General features: G+C 43.1%; 1 protein-coding gene across 3 annotated transcripts in view; it reads left to right on the forward strand.

Moving 5' to 3' along the window:
• The window catches only part of LLGL2 (LLGL scribble cell polarity complex component 2), a 33,309-nt gene that overhangs the window by 7,537 nt on the left and 11,865 nt on the right, over positions 1-13,907 (forward strand). For all 3 annotated transcript variants that reach the window (XM_064728614.1, XM_064728616.1, XM_064728615.1), the window contains exons 3-10: positions 5,906-6,003; positions 7,008-7,089; positions 8,340-8,455; positions 8,999-9,157; positions 9,866-10,028; positions 10,203-10,335; positions 11,123-11,177; positions 11,358-11,512. In XM_064728614.1, the coding sequence (XP_064584684.1) occupies positions 5,906-6,003; positions 7,008-7,089; positions 8,340-8,455; positions 8,999-9,157; positions 9,866-10,028; positions 10,203-10,335; positions 11,123-11,177; positions 11,358-11,512 (961 nt within the window). The remainder of the gene's footprint in view (positions 1-5,905; positions 6,004-7,007; positions 7,090-8,339; positions 8,456-8,998; positions 9,158-9,865; positions 10,029-10,202; positions 10,336-11,122; positions 11,178-11,357; positions 11,513-13,907) is intronic.

Here is a 13,907-nt window from a genome sequence, read left to right on the forward strand (position 1 = left end):
GATGCTCTTGAGTGGCACTTGCTGGAAGAAGAGATCTTCACAGCAGCTTTTCTGTCCTCTGAGTGGTCTGTCACTTGTCCTGCTATGTGCTGGGACTGTTTCTGTTATAGGTAGTCCTCGTTAGGAAAATAAACATTTTTCTAAATGTATGCATGAGCCACAGCTTGTGATGCAGCTGAAGCCAGAGTTCTTTGTCCCTGATTATCCTTTGCATTTACAAGTGTACCCCTGCTTTTAAATGTGCATTTAAAAGGCCGGGCTATCACCTAGGCAGCACAATGGCCATTAATAATCAATTTACTATTATCTTAGTCTGAATCTGTTTCTAGATTTTTTTCCTTCTCTCTCTGTGAAGAAGAAAGTACAATGGCTGTGCTATCTATCCAACAGTTTTTCTTTTGAGCTCTGGCCAGGAGCATAATGCTTTTATCTTTAAAAATGCCTAGTATTAAATCATGGCTAGGCTAATGGCTACTTACACTTTCTTTGGGGAGCAGAAACGTGTTTGTAGGTTTTGTGTTTCCAAGGTTTAAATGGAATTTTGCTGAAAAGTGTAATGGATAAATGAAATCAGCCTAGGAAATAACCTCCTTGATTCATTGTAATTGTACTGTAGATGGATACTTGAAGTGGAACTGTGGATATTTGAGATAAATGATTTAATGTAATTGGTACTAAGCACACCAATTCCATGCATTCCTCCCTGCCATTGGGGAGACAAAGGAACTCGAGAGTGCTTCAGGTCTGTTTTCTGCCTGCTACCACCAGGAAATCCTAGTGCAGATGCAGTAGAAAATTCAGTAAACGCAGACCAGGTCTGAGTTGTTTGCATCTGGCTAAATGCAATGTCAGCTTCAGAAAAGATGTCCCAGGGATGGGTCAGAGTTGCTTATGAGCATTCAAAATTATATATACCTTGGAAAAACTCTGCTGTTTTAGGGATGGCTCTTCCTTGAATGTGCCTTTCTCTTATGAGAATGTTTGGATAAGGTTTACCTGCCAGAGACACACTAATTTGGATAATGCAAAACAAGGTTGAAAGAGGTAGCTTTTGCAGCAGAGGAAAACTTCCAAATATATTAGAAGCTGACATCAGGATTTGTGACTCCATTTGATTCAGTCCTGAAGGTAAATATGACATCTTGTTTCTAGGGAGACAACTACTTTGGACACTTCCTAATGTTTACTCTCATTAACAGCTTGGTAATTAAAGGCCTTGTAAAATTCATTTGCACCTTTAAGCCACAGTAACTTGTTCTTTTCTAATAAGAATCAGAAGGGAATGAACATTATACCAGAATCTTTTACACTCTACTTTTTTCTTGCATAAAAGTGAGGGAATTTTTTTCCCCAAGTCTTGTGTCTCCCATTCCAGTATTTCTAGAGATAATGGGTCATTTGAAAGCTTCTGCCCTTTGATCCAGTAAACATCTACTCACAGCTAGGTAGACTGAGAAAATCTGGGAAAGTCAGACCTTAATTCTGAGTTGTTGAAGGTTGTGGCTTCAAGGAGCCAAGAATCATAGTGCTTTGTGTGCCAAGGCTGTCCTGGTCTGGTGTGCTATTAGAGCAAGCACATTAGTGCTGGTAAGCAGGTTTTTAAACACTTGTTATTTGAGGTCTTTGAAAGACTTCTGGTTAAGAACCTGCTTGGGAAATATTTTGTGGGCCTGTAAAGTTGCTGATCAGAGAAATTGCTCGGTGGATTTGCACCTCTTCAGTGTGTGATGCAGGCCATGACCAAAGGCAAGGTCTGCACCTTAAAGTGCTGGGGATTCCTGCCCTCATTTTACACTGAAGTTGAACATAAATGCATAAATGCCTGGTGCCTCACAGAGTTAGTGTTAGTGTAGTGGAATGTATTTGACCATGCTGACCTAGAATGGACTTCAATTTAGAAAGTCTATTTAATTGGTGGTGGTGGATTTTTGTTTGTTTGTTTACTCTGTCAAGTATGAATAGGCTGTGATCTTCTTACTGCTTCTCTCTTGCATTTCTGTTTTGCATAAGGGGTGGTCCAGATGGTTTTAAAGGACTGATTGGTGACTGGACTAGCACTTCAAACTGTCTTCAAAGTTGTGTTTGTTTCAAAAAACACCTTCCTAAATTCTGCTAGTCACTTAGCTTTGCATATCTGTTTCTCTGTATGAGTAAGAACTTCCCATACTTGTGTGTACCTGTTGCAAGAATCTGTTTTTAGCTCAGTGGATAGAATGAAGGATAAGGTATGTGGACTTGGCAGTCTACTTCTTTGAGTTTATCCTGCTTTTGGAAGTAGTATTTGGATGCCTTTGGCTCAGTCCAAGCCCTGCAGAAGAAACATGTTCAGGCTGGCATTGTCAGACAAGATGATGGGTAACACACAGGTGAACCAGCCTGTCTTACAGCTGAATGTTACCCAACTGGGAGCATTGCATTTAATTTATGGCTTCATGGTTTTTCCCCTGTTTTCAGCCTTCCTGCCCCTTTGCTGATGGAGACCTTACCTGAAATCTGAATTAGTGGCTAAGCAAAGTGGAGTTAGCACATACAGGCTTCGTTGTTTCTTCAAAAGCTGAATTAACAAAGGGACAGGGCTTGTATTGCCTGTGGTTGGGTTTGTCTCTGCTCTGTCATAAAACAATCTGAGAGGAGAGGCAGAGACAAGTGAAAGGAGGAAGACAGAGCTGAATTTCATCGGCACAGCTTTAGTGTGGGCTGGGAACAACTGTTCAGTTTGGCCACGTTTTTCCTGCAGTAAATACGACCGACACGAAGCATTTCTGTCAGTGCTGATGGCACCAGGCTTGCTTGAGTCTGACAAATCTGTAGAGGACAAGAAAAAGCTCCTACCTTTCCCCATGGAAACAAAAGGCCCTTTTGAGAAGGAGGGCACATTGTGGGCACTCTGGTTTCTTATTTCAGCTCTGCTGAAAGGCTCCATTGTAACCTCTGCTGCCTCCTGCCCCCCTCTCTCCCCCTTGCTGCGTTTACCTGCTGGGCAGGTGAAAGGATTGGCTGATGAAAGCTGCCGAGGGAAGGGAGGGAGGGCAGCCCAAAGCTGCCTTGATGTGATTTAACAACTGGGTGCAAATAAGCACAAGGAAGAGATCTGGGTAATCAGGACAGCGAATGTGAGTGCCTGACCCTGGTGGTGTCAAATGCAGCCCAAAAGCCACCCTGAAGCCTTTACTGCCCAGCTGTGGAAACAAATGACATAAGGGAGAATTATCTTTGTTACATCTTATGGGCATCTTGGTTGAAAATTCAGAGCTACCAGAAACCTTTAGTACATTTACTGCTCTCCATGAGCACTTGTGTAGCACACTGTGGTTGTTACTGATATTTCTCTTTTGCAAATTTGACTGTGGGATGGGAGGTGCTTAAAATTTTTGGTTGAATGAAAACCTGGAGGAGAAAGAAAATCACCCTCCTGTTATTATTACTGAATCATACACACTTGGTTGTGCAGTTCACAGGTCTCATACTTGAAAATTAAAGCTTTTATTGACTTGTCTAATGTGTTTACAAATTAACACATCAAACCCAGGATCTAATTAGGCCAGTATTAAGGCTGGTGTTGACAGCTTCCTAACAGGCAGTGCAGTATTGTATAAGTCATGGTTTTCTGAGAGTTGTGGCTAAAGCTTTATCTTTTGGGCTCGATGGAATCTTAGAATAAACAGAGTTTCTAATTGATGTGTCACTGAAAATTGCACCTGGTTGTGCTGATATCATGACAGTGCAGTGACTGTGAACAAGTTGAAACTAAAACCATCTGGGGGAGTTACACTGGTGTCTCCCTAACAAGTTCCTCACTTTGTTTTGGGTGAGAGTGGAATGGTGTTTATTGCCTGTGCTACACCTGATTCATTTAAATGTCTGATTTATTGTTAAGATAACGTTACCTTGGATCTTCTTCCCAGAATTTTGCCCCATAGCTTTATACTCCCACAACTTTGACAATTAGGAAGCTTTTCTGTGGTGCCTCAGTAGCTATCACAGTGCAGAGGAATTCCTCTCTGCCTGTGCTGGGTTAGGAAACTGCTCTGTTTCAATTCTGAGTCCATTGATAAATTCCTAAGTTCATACAGCCTTCTCTAGGAAGTTTTACATATGTAGCTATGCAAAGGTTGGTTAGCAGCAGCATCAAGGGTGACAGTAAAAAGATTGACTTCTCAAAATTTGTTTCTAATAATGCAAACCTAATGCTTAAATTACCTTCTTAGAATATAAAGAACTTAGGCTGGACATTAAGTAATCAAAAAAGGAAGTAAACTCAGTGGTCTTGGAGCTTGTAGTACTAATCTTGGCTTACTACCTATAAAAGGTAAAAAAATTACTATCACTCTTTTGCCCAGCCTAATGAGTTGGCAAGCAGAAAATTGGGAAATGCTCCAATATTTTCAGTTTCATCTTCTAAAGAGGCTCATCTTCCCTTAACCTCAGGCTGGGAAACCCAGTATTTAGAGGAGGGAGGTGTTTTCTTGCAGCTTAGGAATTGTGATCAAAGGGGTAAAACCAAAGCAAACTGGCAGGCTCTGGAGTCAGCTGGATCCCCCTGTGCTGTGTCTTTGAGCAGGACATTAAAGGGCCCTGCAGCAGCTGGGGCACCTGGGGCTATGGCCTGGCCACGGAAATGAAACCAGCTCCATTTGATTCTCGTGCAGGGGATTCAGCTGGGAAATCACTATGCAGGAAATAAAGTCCAGGTGTTACTTTTAGGCTGAATAAAGCATAAAACTTTAGTGATGTGGTAGCTTTGCTTCAGACACGATGGAAATGGGGCTGGGAGTGAGGAGCAAATGCTGTAGATGGAGAGTTCCCTGCTTTTTATTTATTTTTTTTCCAGTAGTGAGTGTAATGAGTTCCTATTCTGTAGCTGGCCAGCTTGCTTTAGAAGAAGGTATTTTCCAGAAGTTGGGCCTTTAAGGATCAGTGTTTTCCAGGAAGCATCCCTCTTAATCTTCCCTATTAATCTGTGGGCACACCAGTCCTCTTTACCTGTGTGTTGGTGCATACTGATTTTGCCTAAACCAGGATAAGAGCTGTGCATTAGCACTTCTGAAAACCTCAGTGAGCTATTTTCTAAGCAGCTTGGTGGCATCCTGGAAGTATGGCAGGATATTATTCCCTGGTGTGTAAATGCATCAGTGGGGTGTGTACAGATGCTCCCAATCTCCCTCCTGGAGCAGTTGTACTTTAGGGAAGCCACCAAGGCAAGCCACACTGCTCCCCGTGACAGTGACATTTTTAGTCCCAAATGGCTTTGAATTACTCTGAGGTGGCCTAGCAGGCTCCTGCTCTCATTAAATTCCAATGTTCCTCCTGTTCCCTCTGGAAAATGGATATGGATCACATTAGTTTTCCTGGATGCTTGTAGGAAATCTGTTTAGTTTCCTTGATGAGCACTGATGTTCACTCGTAGCTCTGCATTGCTTTGCACTATTTCTTCATGTCAGTCACCACAAAGAGGTCAGGAAGGCTGACCTCTGTGGAATTTGGCAGATAAAGCTGGTCTTACAGTGCACAGTATTTGTGTCAGACTTTGAAATTGTGCTGAGCAGTTGGTTTACAGAAGTGCAGCTGATGTGGAGTGATGGAGTGTGTTGTATTGACTGACTAAGCTGTGCTTATGCAGAGTTATTTTTAATCTTAACATCAAGAGCTGCTCAGGCTACTGTTTTCAGAATATTTCTCTTTCATTTCTGTTACACTTCTGGATATCCTGGCTATGGAGCCAGGGATTCTTGGCACACATTCACCATTAGGTTGTTGTTCAGCAAATCAAAAAGATTCTAACACCTTTTTCAGCAGAAAAAGCTGCCATTAAGTGCTGTATTTCAGACTGCCATGCCATGTTGAATTTCTGCCCAACAATGCCCGTGAAACAAGCTGCTGCTGATGATTTTTCCTTCTCTCCCAGACTGTGGAACATGGATTTCCCCACCAGCCCAGTGCCCTGGGCTACAGCCCATTCCTCCGTCTCATGGCCATTGGGACCCGATCTGGAGCCATCAAATTGTATCCTTTGAACACTTTGGGTGAGAGGTCTGTAACCTCAGCAGAATTAGTGCAGCTTTGAAGACACTTCAAAAGTTAGATTAAGTTTGAATTTGCAAGCAAGGGTTGCTGGAGCACTGAAACAGTTTGCCAGGGTTTGGAGTGATTTTGGTCTGATCAGTGAGGGGTTATCTTTCCAAGGGCTGAGCTACAGCTCCAACAGGAGCTGAGCTGATGCAGATATTAAACAAGACTCTGCTCTTGCTATGCAGAAGGTCAGACTAGATCTGGCCTAAGTTTAGCAATCCTTCACATTGTAAATTCCAGGGTTGTTTAAATATTTGGGGCAGGGTTCCTTTTTCTTTTTTTTTTTTTTTTTTTCCTAAAGCAATTATATTTCAAAGGTTAAAGCTGGAGTCAGAAATGCTTTCTACTTCCTGAGTTTTTGACCATCCAGGAATTAAAGACCTAAACATTGAAGGTGGTAATTTATTTTTTGTAGCTAATGACGTCCAGTCTGATTTTTGTGTGTGTGAGATAATTCCCATGGCAGAGGCCAGTTAGATGAGCTGTAAAACAGGCATGTCACCCAGCCCAGAAAGGAAAAGTTGGTGCTGTCTCTGCCAGCTTAATCATTCATTGCTGGTGTTGTTTGTGCTCAGAGGCTGGACTCCACATGCAGGCAGTTGCCATCTGTCTCCTGGTTACAAATTAGTTAAGCAGGATTGTAGTGTCTGGGAAACCACTGAACATCCCTGAGAAAAAACAGGGTCCAGGCACCTCTTGTGCATGTCCTGAAGGAAGAAGTGAACTTGCCTGTTCTCCACAGTGAGCACAGCCTGCAAATTTCACCAGCATGTAAAATCAAAAGTAGATTGGCATTGATTCTTTGCAGGTCAGCTCACCAACAGTAAAACATGGTTTCAAACTAATCTCTTTTTGTCTTGCTTGCTAGCAAGCTTCTTATCAATTAATTGTAGCTGTGGGTCACCTTAAATACTGTAGATCCTCAACAAACTCATCAGATATGGTGCTCCTGGGGTGGAGTTCATGGGTTTACATGAAGAAAACAACACTGTAATGCAGATTCACTTTATACCTGATCAGGTAAGTGCATTTTCAGTACCTCTGTGACTTATGTAGATCTCTCCTAAACAGGTGTTGATTTTATTCCAGGGATCTGGGCTCCTATTACCAAGTATATTCAAATGCTGCTTGGTTGGGAATGTTTATCCCAGTGAATTCTGTGCTCTCAGCAGTGCTTGTTGCTGTGGAGATGCTCAGTAAAACTAGAAGAGAAGCTTTAAACTAAAGAGTAGCTTTCTTGTTCATAACTGTTACTCATTTATCTCCAGTAACATCCTGGGAATGGTAATAAGGCCAGGATAGTTCAGGCAATCTGCTGCAGAAGCAAAAACTTCCTTTTCCTTTTGCAGCCCTTATTTTTTCAGTAGGACTGGGTAGTCTTTCCTCTGCACAACAGACAGACCAGGAGCTGCTGCTGAGCTGATTTAATTATTTTCAGGAGCTCAAAACAGCACTGCTAACCTCATCTGCTGCTAAGTTTGTTGTCTTTGTGTTTGGGGGTATTGACTCTTGCTCCTGGGGATTGCTGAACAGTTATTGCCACGCTCTAAAAATAGGAAAGCAGAATTTTCCAAATGTCTGGTGGCTGTCTAACCACTTTCCCTTGACTGTCCAGACTGCTGTCTAAGTTGCAGACTTTGTTCCCTGATGCCCCCAGTGTAGCACAAGTGGCCTCTTTTATGAGAGGGATTTAATTCTTGAGGCGGTTTTGGGTGTCTGTTTGCTTAACTAATGGTATAAACTGAAACTCCCATGGGGAGTGTTGCACCAGGTGTGGCTGCAGCAGGTAAAATGCTTCAATTTGAACATCCAGCCAGCAGGGCTGGGCTCATAAAAGGATTCTGACACAACCCTCAGGATGAGGTTGGACATGAAGAATGCGAGGACTGTGGTGTAGCAGAGTGTATCAGCCCCACCCAAAGCTGGGGTGTGTTCAGCAAACCTGTGCTGAGCCAGGAGCAGGTGAGATACAGCCTGCAGCTGCATGGCTGGGCTTACAGCTCAGGCTGATCTTCAGGAGCCTAAATCCTTGTCATCCCCCTCAGTGATAACCTTTGTAACAGGGTTTTTAGCCTCTAGGCTAGTTCTTGTCTCCCTCCACCCCCCAAATCCCATTGCTGCAGTGTTTGTCCACTGCCATAAAAAACTGAACCAGCTCCCCAGTCCTGTTTTAGCAGGGAATTATGAACAGCAGCAAATCTACTGCTAAATTTACTGTGTTATATTTAATGCTGGCATTCTGAAAAAAGCAAGTTGTGTGATTTTTGCAGTGCCAGCTGGTGACACTGCTGGATGACAACAGCTTGCACCTCTGGAGCCTGAAGCAGCACGGAGGAACGTCGGAGCTGCGGGAGGAGCATCGCTTCACCCTCAAAGGGCCACCTGGGTGAGGCACAGCAGGGCTTGCAGCTGCTCTGGGGACAGGCAAGCCAAAAATTCTGCTGCTGTTTAAGCTAGAGCCTGTCCAGTTCTTACAGCCTGCCACTCCTCTGAATCCACTGAAAGGGCATCCATGGAAACCAACCAAGAGCTGGGTAGGGCATGGGAGAACAGCTTTTAAATGTGCTCAATCAGTGCAAAGGGTGACATATTTTAAAATATTGTTCATTCACTGCTGTTAATCTCAAGGTTAGGTAAATCTAACCATGCCTTAAGTCAGGCTTTGAAATGCTGTTGTGGTTTTAGTTTGACTTGATCTTGCCAGTTTTAAGTGAGCTATTTTTAGGAACACTTAGAGAGGGTTCTGTAAAAAAAGTGTCTGGTTCTTTCTCCGTGCACTTGTCAAAATTTCTTACATAATTTGTCTTAAAGCTAATGTTTTCCTTCTTAAAAAAAAATCATGCCTCCAAATCAAGTGATACTGATAAATGTCCCTGTTATGTTGTTAACTCTCCCAAATTCAGTAACAAGAGTCTCTTTGCATCCCCAGCTCTCCACCAAGTGCCACCCAGGTCACAGCTGTGCTTCCCCATTCCTCACGGGAGGTGCTGTACCTGGGCACAGAGAGTGGCAACATCTTTGTGGTGGAGCTGCCCTCGTTCCGAGTGCTGGAGGACAGGACCATCACCCCCGAGGCCGTGCTGCAGCGGTGAGTGAGCAAACAAGATGTGGAATCCCATTACCAGACACATCCTTTGTTAAAATGTCACCCCAGATTATGTGCTGGGGCCTCGCTGTTGTGCTAACCATTGTCCATAGCTGCCTGGCTCTCATGGAAGTAACTTTTGGTCCTGCTGTGTGTTAAGTAACAATTTCTGTGCTGGTCCAGCCTGGTGTTGTCACTGTGGAGATAGAGCATGTTCACTTGGGGTGAATCTGCAAACCCTGTGCCCTCTAGCCTTTTGTGTTTAGTTTTAGGAAAAAAAAAATTGTTTAACTGTAATTGCACATTTATTTTTTTCAACCACTGGCAGAACATCTGGTGCTGCTTTGTTCAAATGGAGTTTTTATCACTCTGCTGAGAACTGTCCTACTTCACTTCTCCTACTGACATTTCCATCTTGCCTTTATTCTGTAGGAGAGTAGGGTGGGTGGTTCAGACTCTCTTTACAGTCCTGGGATGCAGTCCTGGAATTCATTGCAAACCCTGGCCTTTCCCTGAAGAAAGCAGGACTAGGTGCATGTCCATGTGGTAGGCCTGATGTGATGTTTCCCATAAGATATTTCTGCTGCTTGAAAGATTTGTGGGATCAACTGTTTCAACTTTGTTGCTTAATTTCTCATTCTTGCACCTTTTATTACAGTGCTTTGAGTTTGTACTTGGAATCAGCTTCTCTTTTCTCTTCTGCTCCTGCAGGATACCAGAAGATAACTGCAACAGGCGCTCCTGTGAGCTGGTGGAAGCCCTTCGGGAGCATCCTAAGAACCCTGACCAGATCCTAATTGGATACAGCAGGGGCTTGATTGTCCTCTGGGACCTGCAGAATAACAAAGCAACACACCATTTCCTGGGCAGCCAGGTATTGATTCAATCCAGAGTCAGTTCAGCAGGGCAGGAAGGGCTCTCACTGCCACTCTGAAGACAAATCAGATGCAGGGACAGCCTGACAAAGCTGCTTTTTTAGTAAGAACAGGTTGTTTTGGGGAGATAACAGCTCTCTGGAGAGCAGTCATTTGTATGGCTTTCTTTTCAGCAACTGGAGAACCTCTACTGGCAGAGGGATGGCAGTAAATTCATCAGTTGTCACTACGATGGAAGTTACAGCCAGTGGCCAGTATCCAGTGACAACAGGCAGGCAGAGCCTCTGGAGAACACTGTGCCTTATGGTCAGTAAGTGAGGGTTAACTGTTGTGTATTTGTCCAAACTCAAACTAATTCTGAGCTTGTGTAGGATATTCAAGTCACAATTCTCCCTAGTGTTTAATGGCAGAATGCAGAGGTGCCTCTTGAATGGCTTGTAAGCCTTGACTAAGGGATTTCAGCCCAGATTTTCCTCTTGGATTTGAAACTCCTTTGCATTGTTGAAATCTGTCCTGAACATGGAGAGCAAGTCTTGACAATATTAGTGCCCCTTATGAAGAAGGGTGTTGGTGATTCAGCTCTTTGTTTTAGCTGGTGTCCTGTTCTGCAGGAGTTGCTTGGATCCTGTGTAATTAATAGTGAGCTGAGTGTATTTTTTGTTGACCTGAGCAGTGATTAAATGAAGCTTCTGATTTGCTGGAAACCATCAAATGGGGATGACCTCACCTTTTGAGTGCAGAGAAGCTTCTAAAGCTCTATCACTCTATATTAGTTTCAGGAATGGCTGTGATTTTAGCAATCCTTTCTAGTTAATCAGCTCCTCCAGCAGCACTTCCACTCCCTGGTAGCCATCAGCAGCATGGTTTGGAACTGCCCCTGAGCCTAAGCTGTGTTTTGCTGTGGAGGTCTGTGGTCAGTGTGTCCCAGAAGATTTGTCTGATGTGGTTGGTCTGGGGAGCTGGTGCTGGCTCCTACTAATTTAGGTGGCTCCCCTTGGGGTGGAGGGTGAGGTGACCTGGCTGAAGCAGAATCAGCAGCTTCTGATGTAAAGATGCACTTCTTGAATTGTAGCAAATAACTCTGTTTTCTCAGGTCCTTTTCCTTGCAAGGCCATCTCCAAGATCTACTGGCAGACAACAAAAAATGGGTGAGTTTGTGGTGTATCCCTTCAGTCCCACCTATTTGAAGGGTGCAGGGTGCAATGCCATGCAAACCCTTTAGAGTAACATCATAAGAACTTGTTGTCAAGCTTTCTTTGACATTGCTTTAAATTTTTTCTTGCTCCTTACTTCAGCACAGACCACTTTAACTCTTTCTTTCTCTCAAGGCTTCCTTACATAATATTCCAAGGAGGAATGCCCCGGGCTAGCTACGGGGACCGGCACAGTATCTCTGTTATCCACGGCAGCCAGCAAACAGCCTTTGACTTCACCTCACGGGTGATAGACTTCTTCATAATCTTCAGTTCAGATCCTGCTGCAGGTATGTGATGGAAGGGCATTAGTGAGGAATTAGGGTAGCTGTGGACGTGTGTGGCAATCTGCCTGGTATAAATAGCATATGAAATGTGATAAGGAGGTCAGTTGTTTGGGGAGTTTCTGAGACTTCAGCAGAGAATCAAAGAATCATTTCGTTTGGCAAAGACCCTTGAGTCCAGCTGTGAAAGATTGCCATGTAAAAGTGAAATGTAAAATACTGGTGTAAATACAGGGCTGGTTACAAATGCCATGCATTCCTCAAAAAAATGAGGCTACTCTGTTAATGAGAAAAAATCTCTTAAGCCTGTATCTGTTTAAACTGGACATTGGACATAACCAGGTCGTGAAATGAGGATCTGAATATTGTTGTTTGGAAACAGCACTTCAAAGGAGGCTAATAATTAAAACCAGAATTTACTCCCACTGAGACACTGCTTCTTTTAATTAGTACCTGGATTTGTGTCTGGAGCTTTGGGTAACAAATCAGGAAAGGGTGACATAGAACCAAGGGTGAGTATATGGAGAATTTAGTTTCCTTACTGCTGGTGAACATGAATGTAAACTGAATAGTTCTCATTCCTGGAATTGTGTAGATCTTGTCAGATTCTTGCTTCTGTTGAAGAGCTTTCTTGCCCTTACTTCTGCAGTAACTGCACATTCTTCCTTTTCATAAAACTGTAAAGGGTTTTCCCCAATAACTCTTAGTTTAATGCTGGTGTAGTTCTTGCTTCTGGTTAACTTGGAGTAACTGAGTATAAAATACTATTTCAAGCTCCAAAAATGTGCAGGATCAGACTAAACTGCAAATTGTTTAGGAACTTGTAAGTAAATCTTCTGTTACTGGATCTTCTCAGGCTTTCTAGTCTCTGATTTGCCTGCTAGACTGGTTTCCAGCCCAATTTGTCCTGTGTCCTGCCAGGCAGGGTGGTGGCAGCCACAGCTCCACATCCTGGTCTGTCAGTGCAGGTTGGATCCCTCTGGCCTGTTCTGGGAAGCAGAGCACAGATCCAGGGCAGGAATGTCCTGGGAAAAGAGGCAGAAAAAGCCAGCTTTTGGATTCCATCTTGCCTGTCTTCCTAGATCTTAACAGACCCTCTCAGGCCACTGAAAAGAGAGCAGAGAAATCCAAGTGTAACTGAGCAGAAGTACCTGTGTGTGTCTGTTACTGATTTTCCCTGCACAACATTGCCCTTTCTGAGCCTCTTCCAAGTGTGCAGAACCTACAGGTCTAAATCTTCAAGCTCACAGTGCTGATAAACTTGGGGTACTGTTTCATACTTTGAGTTCAATACTTTTTGGTGTTAAGGAAGGAGACTCTTTTGCTTTCTATGAAATTGTCAGAGTGGAAATTCTGGATGATGGAACTAAAGTATTAACAATGAAAGAAATCTGAGTTTTTTAGGTCAGAGTTGGACTGCTTAGAGTTCAGGTTCTGGATATGATTAGAAATCCTTTAGGATGAAATAACTGAACAAACAGGCTTTATATTTCTACTTACCAATAATTGAATTATCCAGTTAACACCACTGCCGGTGGGTTCAGACAGGAGCTGCTACAGGAAACTGAAACTGTTGCACTCAGATGAGGAAGTTTTTTACAATAAAATGAGGTTTCTGTGGTTGACAAGTTTCCTTGTGGCTGATTGCCTAAGCTTAGTGGATCTACATAGCTTGCCTTGTTTGCCCTTAAGCAGTCTTCCCTGCAATGGCAATACCAAGGTATTAATTGTATACCAAAGCCACTTAATTTAATAAGCACAAAGCTCATGCATTGCAGCATGGTTGTACCTGGTGACTTTTCACTACCCTGAATATGCTGTGGAAACAGTGTTTAAAAAGGCCAGCCCTTCCTGTTTCTTTCTTTTTTTTTTTTAGTTAGGTGGGTGAGTGTGGGGCAATCATGACAAATTTTACTGTGCATGCTGCTTCAGCAACTTAAAATAGATTCTTGCCACAAGAAATGAGCTCAGATGTGTGTTTTTGCAGAGAAAAAAATTGTTAGAGCACTTTTTGTTAATGTTGGCAACAGTAAACTGCAGGGCTGTTACAGTACAGGGATGGTATTATTAGTTTTATTGTGAAGTCCTGTGGGCAAGTGCAAATGATGGTACATAGGAAGGCAAAGTAAAACTGAATAGAAAACTTTTTTTTCATGATGAAACTGAACTAATTAGTGATGTGTTGTGGCTGGGCCTAGTCAGAGGTGAAACTTGGGGTGCCTCACTAGTGATGCCAAGTACTAATTACTTGAATTTAATTTTGCTGAGTGAACAGTGTTGGTATGTGCCTTCTTGCAAGTGTACACCAGGTTAATCAAGCAAGTAAAGGAGGGAAGTAAAAGTTCAGTTTAGGAGGGAAGGTCAGGGAAAAGCTGTTAGGTAGTTTGCTAATGGCTCTCTG

The sequence above is a fragment of the Zonotrichia leucophrys genome, chromosome 18 (assembly GCF_028769735.1).
Source record: "Zonotrichia leucophrys gambelii isolate GWCS_2022_RI chromosome 18, RI_Zleu_2.0, whole genome shotgun sequence".
Taxonomy (NCBI): domain Eukaryota; kingdom Metazoa; phylum Chordata; class Aves; order Passeriformes; family Passerellidae; genus Zonotrichia; species Zonotrichia leucophrys.